The following is an 11,779-nucleotide window of genomic DNA, read 5'->3' as shown; positions in this document are numbered from 1 at the left end:
TGTTTCCTGTTCAAATGTTGAGTGTAATAGCACTAAGAAAAAGATAAAGTGCATACTTCCTAAATCCTATTACACTCCCATTGAGCCACTCCTAATTTATTGTTTGTTATTTCAGACTGCAATTCCACTTGAGATTAATGAGGTGAAGTCGATAATTTCTTTAATTTCTTAAAAGATGTACTGCTTGCTCAATATTATTAGTATGTCATTGGTCAATTATGCTTCGTAAATAGGTTTATATTCAGATTTTAATTTAGAATAGTCTCCTAAAAGATCTTCTAAGTGCCTCTTTCACTTCTTTATTCCGTAAACTGTATATGATAGGATTTAGAGAAGGTGTGATGACAGCATATATGGCAGATACTGTTTTGCTTCTATCTAAAGGACTGTTTTTTGGTTGTATATAGGTGGAAATTACAGCTCCATAAAACATAGAAACAATTACAATATGCGAGGCACAAGTAGAAAAGGCTTTACGCTTACCACTAGCAGAATTTATCTTTAGTATAGTGTTAAGTATAAGGATGTAGGAAACACATATTAGAAAGAAACAACAAACACCTAACAGAAAATCAGATGTATAGACGACAATCTCATTAAAAGAGATATCTGCACATGCCAGTTTCAACAAAGGCATTATCTCACAGAAAAAGTGATTAATCTTATTGTCATCACAGTATGGGAGTCTGAAAGTGCAACATGTGTGAATAAAAGAATTAATCAGGCCAGTAACTAAGATGGTAATTGCAGTCCTAACACATGCTTTATGATTAATTATTGAAGCATAGCGAAGTGGATTTCCAATTGCTACAAGTCGGTCATATGCCATTACTGTAAGCAGGAGAAGCTCAACGCCCAAGGGCCAGGTCAAAAAGAACATCTGCAAAGCACATCCATAATAGGAAATCACTTTAGATTGTGTTATGTAGCTTGCAAGCATCTTAGGTATAGTAACAGTGGTGCACCAAATATCAAGAAATGACAAGAGTCCCAGGAAAAAATACATAGGTGTGTTAAGACCGGGATCTTTAATGGACAGGAGTAGGATGGTTACATTGCCAGTCAAGGCCACAGTATAAGTAACCAGACACAGGATAAACATAAGTGTTTCTAGTTCTGGATGCGTGAACAAGCCCAAGAGAATAAATTCAGTAACTAAAGAACCATTAGTATTCATCCTGTTTTGCTTATTAAGAGGCAACAAGAAAGTAAAGATTATTCAACAGAATACAGGAAGAACGGATCACAATATATATTGAACAATGATGGTAGGAACACAGTGTACCAACCATGCTTCTAACAGTGAAGAGCCCCTAATTCCATGGGCTCTAGGGGCAAGTGAAATAAAAAAATACACAACAACGACAAAAAAAAATTGTGGCAAGTCTTACAAATATAAATAATTTTAGATTTTTCACACTGCTATAGACATGAAATGTTTGCTTCACTAATAACATATTTTAATTTTGCCTTACACTGTTGTGAAAAAAAAAACCTTAAAGAGACAAATACCAAGTAAGCAGTAATGCAGCGCTAGGTCACAGGTTCGAGTCCTGGCTAGGACACTATCTACAAGGAGTTTGTGTGTTCTCCCTGTGTCTTCATGGGTTTCTTCCTACATCCCCCCAAAAAAAATCAGTGTGGTTAATCAGCTTTCCCTCAAAAATTGTCCTTAGACTGCATTGATGGCATATAACTATGGGGGGGACATTAGATTGTGAGCCCCCTTGAGGGACAGTTAGTGATATGACAATAGACTTTGTAAAGTGCCGTGTAATATGTCAGAGCAATATAAATACTGGCTAATAATAAATAGAATGATTTAGGGAAACATTTCTGCCAATAAATCTTTTTCCCAGTGTTTTATGAGGTCATATATTCAACAGGGTCAGCTTCTAAGGTATGTGTTCTGTGTGAATGTACATCATTCCTGACCTATGACAGAGAAGTTGCCAGTCCTGTCGATACCTATCTGACACCTTCTACCCTGCCATCAGTTACTCCATCAAGGACTGGCTTTTAGCCGGAGTGACCTGTGCAATCCTGGGTTTATGGATCATGCGTCAACCCAGACAGAGGCTCTACCTTGAACATTCACTAGCATACTATTAAAAGATGTGCTTATTTTCTTGTAGAGTGGACTAGTCTAAATCACAGCATTTTTATAATGAAATAACCTAGATTATGTCCTAAGGGATCAAAGGCTCTTAGCTACAGTATTTTATCTGAGGTCTGAGAACAACAAATAATTAGGACAATTTCTGCAATTAGGGATAAGTGGCTAAATTCAACAAAGGCGAAATTTGATTTACTGTAAATAAGATTATTACGTTTGAGCATTAACTTGATAATACCAACTACTTGATTTTGCGTTTTTGCATGTAAGTCTGTGGCAGTCAACTTTTCAAGTTTATTGCAAATCCTCTGAATGTGGCTTTGCCCCAAAATTGTTAGGGTAAAGAAGATGTTCGAGGAAACATGTGGGAGCACATGTATTACATTTTTTTATGTTTTTTTCAGTATACCAAAGTATGGTGGGGGAAATTCATTTAATGCCGAGTGTTAAATTTGTGACCTAACTACACAGACCCAAAAAATGGTATTGTCGCCAAAGTTGCCAAGGAGGTCAGAGGCACCTTTGGGAACAGGTTATAAGGGTAAACATTTAAATTTAGGGTTTTTTTAGGTTATGTTTTTACACTGACAATATGTTTGTATCTTTACATCAAAATTTAGCTAATTAATACCTCAGTGCTTTTATCTTACCATGCAATTAAGTCAAAGGTTACTGCCCCTCTAAGTGTTCACACTTTTTTTCCTAAGTTTTCATTCCATAATTTGAATTAAAAAATCCTATTGTTAATGACAGTTTGCATTACAAATTCTACAAATGCCTTACTTTTCATGGTTGATGATGGATATACATTGCTGGACAAAATTAATCATTTAGATACATAAAGATTGATAAGTATGTGTTTAATAATATTATTTAAACAGTATTTAAATAATGCTAACCTATTATGCGGAGCTGTACAAAAATTAGGGGTTGCAACTGACAGAAAGATACAGACAGAGGTGGAGAGATCCCTGTCCAGATAAGCTTACAATCTAAGAAGTTTGGGAAGTATCACACAATAGGAGAGGAGATATGGAAAGTGAGAAGTAGTGATGGAAGAGACAGAAAAATTGGGGTAGGCAAGTTTGAAAAATTTATTTTTTTGAGTGCAGAAAGTAATAACAAGCTAAATAGGATGAGAAAGAACATTTCAGAGAGTCAAGGCAGCTCTAGAAAAGTCTTGGAGTCGTGCATGTGATGAAGTTATGAGTGAGGAAGTCAGTAGGTTTTAGGAAGAGAGAAGAGAATGGCTGGGGGAGTATTTTTCTATCAGGTCAGGAAGGTAAGTAGGACAAGAACTGTGGGGAGATTATAATCATAGCACAGGAGCTTGAATTTGATTCTAAGGTGAAATGGGTGCCCCTGACCCCCCCATCCCATCCTAGCAATTATGTTAACAATCTATTTAAGGTCCTTTTAATGAACTGGAAAAATATTGGATGAAAATACAGAGAACAGCAGTAGTCATACAATAACAATCAAATAATGAAAAATATAGAATATAAGAGGAATAATGAATAACAAAAGAAATAAGAAAACAGGTAGCTGTTTCTGCACAGCTACATTTTAACAAAAAACAAAATAAAAAATAACAAGATATATGTGTATATAATGCGAAAGAGAAAAAAAGAAAAAGTATGTACACCCGGTCATTCTTAAAAACAAAAAAGAGAGATGAAAAAAAAAAGAAAAAGAAATCAACAACAAAGGGAACATCTTGTCACAATATGTAAAAATAAAATACTAAACATCATATAAATAAAAGAGAAATAGTCCTAGAAGAAGGCAAATAATAATCTAGCCAAGGTTGCCATATAACCAAAAACTTATCATACTTATCATCGATAATGGCTGTGATTTTTTTATTAACCATAATACCATGAACCCGATTTTTAATTTCCATAAAATTTGGAGCAGGAGTTTTCCATGCATGTGCAATGGTCAGTTTAGTCACCAAAAAAATATGAGAAATAAAAATACGAGAGTTTTTATCAACATTAGGGAAGGGGACATGAAACATTGCATAACAAGGGTCCTTGGGCAAGTTAAAACCCAATACTGAATAGATCATATGGTATACTCTAATCCATAATCTCAAGACTTTCAGGCAAAGCCACCATATGTGACCCATAGTACCTTTTTCAGCACAGCCCCTGAAACAGTTTAGAGATACTGAAGGAGCGTTCAATTCTAGCAGGAGTGAGATACCATCTCATTAGGACCTTATAAGAATCTTCTAAGGCAAGCACATTCCTGAAAATTTTAGGTATAGCTTGCCAAAAATTCAGAGTATCATCCCCTGAAAATACAATTGCAAGTTCTTTTTCCCATGCAGACAGGTAAAACAAAGAATTAATAAACCACATAGTAGCAATAGTTTCAGACAGATACGAAATTGCACCCACCATGATTGCACCAACCGCTGACTGCTCTGCTCCCTGATTGGCTGAGGAAAGGGAAATCCTGATGATGCCTTTGCTGTCATCAGGCTTTCCCTTTCCCCAGGAGCAGAGCAATCAGCGGAGCTTTACTATGCTGACAGCTTTGCTCCCCTGATCACTCCTGCAGCCCTAGAGGAGCTGTGACATGTTCTGTATATGTAATACATGTCACAGCTCCTCTAGGGCTGCGGGAGTAATCAGGGGAGCAGAGCTGTCAGCATAGTAAAGCTCAGCTGATTGCTCTGCTCCCTGATTGGCTGAGGAAAGGGAAATCCTGAAGATGCTTGAGCTGTCATCAGGGTTTCCTATTTCCCAGCCAATCACAGAGCGGTAGAGGTGATGAATGGAGATACGTATCTCCATTCAACCTCTATTGCCCTGGTATTGCTTGCGGTTACAGCTAATTGAAGGCACCTGCTTCCAATTAACTGTAACCGCAAAGTTCCCGGGAATCCCACAATGACATTATGATTCGTAATGTCTTGGTCGGATAACCTGTAAAAAATTAAAAAAAAAAACAAGTTAAAATAAAACACATACAAATTAAATTTATTTAGGATTATTTTTATTTTTTTTAAAACTTTTTTTCCCGAATTTTTGCTGTCGAATACCGTGTTTTTCGGGTCGGATCTATCCGAATTTGAACAACCATATTCTGGTTGAATATAAGGACAACCCGAATTCGAACATTAACACTAATAAACACCAACCAACAGACCATTGGTATAGCAGCATATATCGCAGAAATGGGCTCATAGATTTAGACCTATTGGGAACAGGTCCCCAAAGTAAACTAGTCACTGAAACAGGTGAAAGAAGGTTTGCTTCTATCAATGCCCACCCTGGGCAATCTGCATTATATAGAGAGGTAAATTGGGCCATTTGGGAAGCCTTGTAGTAAGAATATAAGTGTGGAACTCCAAGACCTCCCACAAATTTAGGGTGGAATAATATTTGCTTGCTAATGCGAGGAAATCCACCTCTCCAAAAAAAATTCAATACTTTTTTCTGAAGCGTTTTGCAAATTCCATATGAAAAACATATAGGGAGAACCCTCATAAAATATTGAATTTTCAGTAGAAATGTCATTTTAATGGTATGCATACGCCCAAACCATGAAAGTAATGGTATATGCCAAGATTTCAAAAGACCACAGAGATCTGATTAAAGGAACATAGTTTGCCTTGTATTACACACCATAATCTGCCACTATACGAACTCCTAAGTAAGGCAGTTCTTTAAAAAGAGATGGTAACATAACATGGAGTGAAGTGGCATACAACAAGATATCGTCAGCAAATAAAGATATCTTGTGAGTATATTGAGAAGTATATCTTAATTCCCAAAATTGCCCTACTCTGCCTGTTGAGCACTGCCAGAGGTTCCAATGCTAACACAAAAAGCAGTGGAGATATTGGGCACCCCTGGCAGCAAAGGGAAAGGATTTAGACATATACTCACAGTATTTAACAGACGCAGTAGGGTTAGAATAAATACCAGTTATCCACAATATAAAATCTGTTCCTAAATTCCACTTGTGTAAAACAGAAAATAAATACTTTCAGGATAAAGAATCAAAAGCTTTGTTCATATCAAGGGATAATAGCATAGGCTGTTGACTAGACTTCCTGGGTAAGTAATTGAGTAGTAAAGTGCGGCAAATGTTGCCTGAGGCTTGACGTCCTGGTTCAAAACCAACTTGATCTTTATGGATCAGAGCAGGTAAAAACACATACCGTCTAAGTGCAAGAACTTTAGCTAGAATTTTAAAATCTATATTTATTAGTAATATAGGCCTATAGTTTGACCAATCAAGATGATCTTTATACTTGATTAATAATATCATATTTAATCATTACTTTAAACTTTAAAGCAAAACCATTACCAATATTATTTTCTCATTGATCTATCATAGGTTGAAGATATATAAAAAAATAAAACCGCAGCCAGTGTACACATTTAAATTGTAGGTACGCCATCTTGTGGATTATATGAATATTACATAATTAAGATATATTCTGTGATGCTACAAAAATATACATAAAAAACTTAATTTTTCATTTTTCCTAAAAAAAAACAAAACCGCAATTAATTTTATACTGCGGGTAGTGCTCCAATAGCAGGATATCCTGCAAAACTAAGTAAAGCCTAAAAAAGGCCCTCAGCAATGGAGCTTGGGGAGACATGACTAAACACTTAGTCATCTAATGGTACATTTAGTTGAGACATTTGTCCACTATCAACAACAGCAAACAAAGAGTACTACAATATACATCCCTCTCCATCCCCAAAATAAGCACCAAACATATAAAACCCATATTATATGGGAAAATATTCCAACCCATAAATAACATTTCATATAGAAAGATAAAAAAAACAGAGAAATACAATGCAGCTATCATCTCTAAAAAATCCTCAGAACCTTTACGAAGGAGCAGCAGTAATTGACGCTGAGGACTGACAGAGGCGTTGATTCCTTCGCCAGGATGCATTTTGTAAAATGCTATAGCCCTTACAGTCATCTTCCTGCCATCTTGAAAGGTAGGGCTTTTTTATTCCCAAATTATCACAAAAAGAATCAAGGTCCTCTGGAAAGCGGAATGGCCATCTATTTTAGAGATCAAGCAAGCAGGGAAACCCCATTTGTATTGTATACCAGCCTCACAAAGTGCAGACAAGAGGGGGCGTAACAACCTGTGCCTATCAAGCCTAGCTTTGGCCAAATCTGGATAGATAGTAATGGATGCTCCATCAAATTCTAAGGTAGAAGATAGTTTAAGCTCCTCTTGTATGGCTCCTTTATCCAAGAAATAGTGTAAACGGAAAATAATGTCCCAGCATAAATCAGGTGCAGCAGCTTTTTTGCTCTAGGCACTCTGTGTATTCTATCAAACCGAAGAGGAGCAGTACGTGAAAAGCACATAATCTGAATAATCTGAGCCCTGTAGCTTCAGGTAAACCTCTTACCCTGAAGTTATTCCTCCTGCCCCAATTTTCAACGTCTTCTAACTGGTAAAATATAGTACGCTGAACCTTTACTGACCTTTGCTGAGCGTCTTGAAGATGGTTTATGGCTTGTTCTTGTAAATCCGGCCTATTTTCCACCTCTTCCACTCTAGCTAGGGTGTGAGTTAGGTCAGTACGCAAAGAGGATACTTCTGTTTTGAAATAATCCTTCATGTCCGCAAATATGGAGGCCAGGTCATTTTTAAAGGGAAGAGCACAAACGTATTCTACCAAAGATCCAGGTGAAGATAAATCCAGGTCCAGCTGATTCACAGGGGCAGGAGACTCAGGCTGCACATCTCTGAGGCTCTGTATTAAGCTGCTGCACAGGCTCAGAACTGGAAAAGAGGACTAAAATGTAGCAGAAAGACAAGAGTGCCCACAGGAGCCTCATGTGAACACCAGGAGCAAAATGTATGCATATAGTGTCCAGAACACACAAACAATTTTTTGGTGGGTTTAGTAAAGATATTAACTAGAGGGGACACAGTACTACTACTACTACACAGTAAATTTGTTTTTGGTGTTGGTTCTTGTCTTTGTTTCATATGGGTTGTGTTGAGCCAACCTCTTTGTTGATTATTTAGAGCTCATAGCATAGGTATAAAGGGAAGAGGGGGAAAGAAAGAGGTTTCAGGTTTAGGAGGTTTTTGTGCAAAAATAAATCAAGTGTGTTTTCAAGTTACAATTAGTACATACATCAAAGGTACATATTATTTTTTTTTAAGATCAATATCCAAATGCCTGTTATTGTCACAGGGTTTGAATACTTTAATCTAGACATATGACTCCTTCCAATGTCATACAAAGTACATATAAAGATTGAAAACAAGGTAAGAAGGGAACCTGTTATGGTCACATGATTCCCAACGTGTTTCGCCTGTTATAGGCTTCTTCAGGGGTATAAATGTGCAGAGGTTGTATGATTTTTATAATGTACAAATACAAGATATAAACATATAGCATATAGATTGTCAAAGATTATTGAATAATATAGTTATGTTAAAGATCTAGTTTGTAATAAAACATAATAATCCTTCTTTTATGTGGATGTCTAGAACATAATAATTCCACAGTTAGCCACAGTAAACGGTGAACAATCAACATCTAATTTTAAACTTTCATACCTAATGTTTAAAAAACAACACATTAATGTCATTTTAATCAAATTAATAACAAGGGCAATAGTTTACTCACGTTGGAGTGTGGGTAGGGGGGTAAAAGAAGCAGTATTCAAGCTGCATGCTAGTGAAAAAAAAATAAAGGTATATAATGTAGGGTAAGTAATGAAATATAGAAACCACGAAACTAAAATAAAAATTAATGAAAATATAGATAAAAGTATGGATGTTACAAATACTATTTAGGGTACCTACCAGTTTGATATGTCTAAGCCCAAAGCAAAAAGATTGTTTAAATGTTGTCCTAGTAGATTAGGTCCAGTTTTAAGGTTAGAGGTTTCAAAAAATAATAATAATCATTGTTAAAGAGGAGATTTTAGATTCAAATCAAAGTAGTTAGCTCCCTACTTACCAAGTAGGTATAGATCTATTTATCCTAAAGAGAATGGGGAGGGAAGAGAAGAGAAGAATAAATATATCTTATCTTATGCAGCAAAGAGGGCTGCTATTGTGCTAAGACTTGTAGTTAGTCCATACTACCAGGAAAGGGTATGTAGAAGAAGAAGCATATAATAGGCGAAACGCGTTGGGAATCATACGACCGTAACAGTTCCCCTTCTTACCTTGTTTTCAATCTTCATATGTACTTTGTATGACATTGGAAGGAGTCTTATGTCAAGATTAAAGTATCCAAACCCTGTGACAATAACAGGCATTTGGATATTAAGCTTAAAATAAATAATATGTACCTTTGATGTATGTACTAATTGTAACTTGAAAAATACACACTTGATTTTTTTTTGCACAAAAACCTCCTGAGACTGAAACCTCTTTCTTTCCCCCTCTTCCCATTATACCTATACTATGAGCACTACTACACAGTATTTTTAAAGCACCAACATATTACACAGTGCTGTACAAGGTGCATAACCATATCACTAGCTGTCCTTCATAGGAGCTCACAATCTAATGTCCCTACCATAGTCAAATGTCTTTCAATACAGTCTAAGGTCAATTTTTTGGAGGAAACCAATTTACTTCAGTGCTAACCACTGAGCCACTGTGATGTCTAGTACTTAAAAGATATTCATTGGAGATAAGAAAATGTACTTAAAAGTATTAAATGGAGATGAGTGAACTTACTGAAAAGACATTAATTAGATATGGGTAAACACACTCAAAAAATATTAAGCAGAAATAAGTCAAATGTACTTTAGGTATACTACAAATTCAAATGGTCCTTCCACTAACATGAAATGTCTGCTTTGCTGGCTGGGCCCCCACCCAACTCACCTACTCAATTGAGATAAAAAAAATAACATGTAAAGGAAACAATTAGAGTATATATTACCCTGAATTTCCACATATATAGCATTAAAATACAAAATATTTGCCTGATACAAGTGAGAGTAAGGATGCAACATACAAATCTATTGGGTTTCCATGAATAACCCCCAAAAAATCTTCATCCCATTTTGGGACTACATCCAAAGTTTATTTCAATCTTGTAAAAGAACATTTGTAATTTTTTTATATGTATAGTAGATACCTTATCATTTTTAAACATTATTTTATATATCACACAAACCAGGGACTGCAGGACAGCACAGTTGGCTCAGAGGTTAGCACTCTGTTCTTTGCAGCACTAGGTGACAGATTCAAATCCTTGCCAGGACTCTATCTACAAAGGGTTTATATGTTGTCCCTATGTCTGCCTGGGTTTCTTTCAGTTTTCTCCCACATCCCAAAAAAAAAATTGTAGACTACAATACTAACTTTAGACTACAATGATAACATATGACTATGAGATTGTAAACCCCTTTAAAGGACAACAAGTGCTGCCTAATACGTTGGTGCTATATAATCACTGGCTAATAATAACAACTGTATAGCTGTTAATGACTTAGTAATTGCAAGATTTCACATTCTGAATTGCCAATTCTTTTTGTCTGTTTGTTGGTTTTTGACTTACTTTGTGATATACTTAGAAAATACACTTATTGTCATATTGGTAGTTACTAGCACTGGTGTTTAAATATCTAAGGATGTCCTAATAAGCCTGTTGTTCTTTTGAGAAATTCTATTTTACAAACATTGTTCCCAAGGAGGAGTCATGACATCATACAGAGGAACCATTATTATCTTTGGATACATTGCACAGCTAAACTTACAGTATATAGAACAATAGGAGTTGTGGAGTGCTTTGTCTTTGTATTGATGTTGTATGATAGATATGTTGCCATTTATAAACCATTACCATTAATCAGATACGCTGCCACCATAAAAGCTGTTTTTTTCTTTGTTTAGTCATTGCCTGTTTGTTCATATCTTTCATGTTAAAAGGTCCATTTCATTGGAAAGGTTAAGATTCTGTAATGGTAACCCTCTTTCCATTTATTCTGATTTTTGTATTCTACACATGCATTCATTAGGCAATCATCCCCGGGTCTATGATGTAGAATTGGATTAAAATGAAGACAGATTTCCTTCTCAGTCTGCAGTTCTCATCTTTTATTGGCTACTATTTACTATGGCACACTCATAAGTATCTACATTATTCCAGCTGAAGCTAATTCAACCAATGTTAAAAAAATATTATTTTTTGTGTATATCCCTCCCCTATGTATATTTTCCTGCTACACTTGTCTCTTACAGAGATATTTTACATATCTGTAACAGTCCCACGTATGCTTGAAGACTTTCTTCTGCTAGCTAAAGAAAATCTTTCATTGGTTGTGCTACCCAGCTTTACTTCTTTTATTTTCTTGGTACCACAGAGTGCTTTCTGCTTGCATGCATGGCATATGATAGATTTGTAGCTATATGTCACCCACTTCACTATATGACTGTAATGACAAAAGCTAAGTGTTTAGAATTGTCACTTGGATCATGGCTTACTGGCATTTTACTATCAATAATCCAAATTTCATATGTTTTTAGTTTGCCTTTTTGTTCCTCAAACATCATTCACCATGTCTTTATTGTTCCTCCCTGTTACCTTGTATACTTACCAGATCCTCATTCACCTAGTTTTCAGGATGTTGCTTACTTATAGTTTTACTAATGTCAAATAGTTAATTTAACTTTTTTTTTTC

The 11,779-nt window shown here is 35.7% G+C and overlaps 1 protein-coding gene across 1 annotated transcript; it reads right to left on the bottom strand.

Annotated features, from left to right (window-relative positions):
* Positions 1–253: 253 nt before the first annotated feature.
* LOC140332707 (olfactory receptor 13G1-like) lies at positions 254–1,177 on the bottom strand. The gene has a single exon (XM_072413900.1). It carries the CDS (start codon positions 1,175–1,177, stop codon positions 254–256), a length of 924 nt encoding a protein of 307 aa, XP_072270001.1.
* Positions 1,178–11,779: the final 10,602 nt, after the last annotated feature.

Source organism: Pyxicephalus adspersus, chromosome 6 (genome assembly GCF_032062135.1).
Source record: "Pyxicephalus adspersus chromosome 6, UCB_Pads_2.0, whole genome shotgun sequence".
NCBI lineage: Eukaryota > Metazoa > Chordata > Amphibia > Anura > Pyxicephalidae > Pyxicephalus > Pyxicephalus adspersus.
The sequence above is the reverse complement of the archived record's forward strand: the minus strand, read 5'-3'. Positions and strand labels throughout refer to the sequence as shown.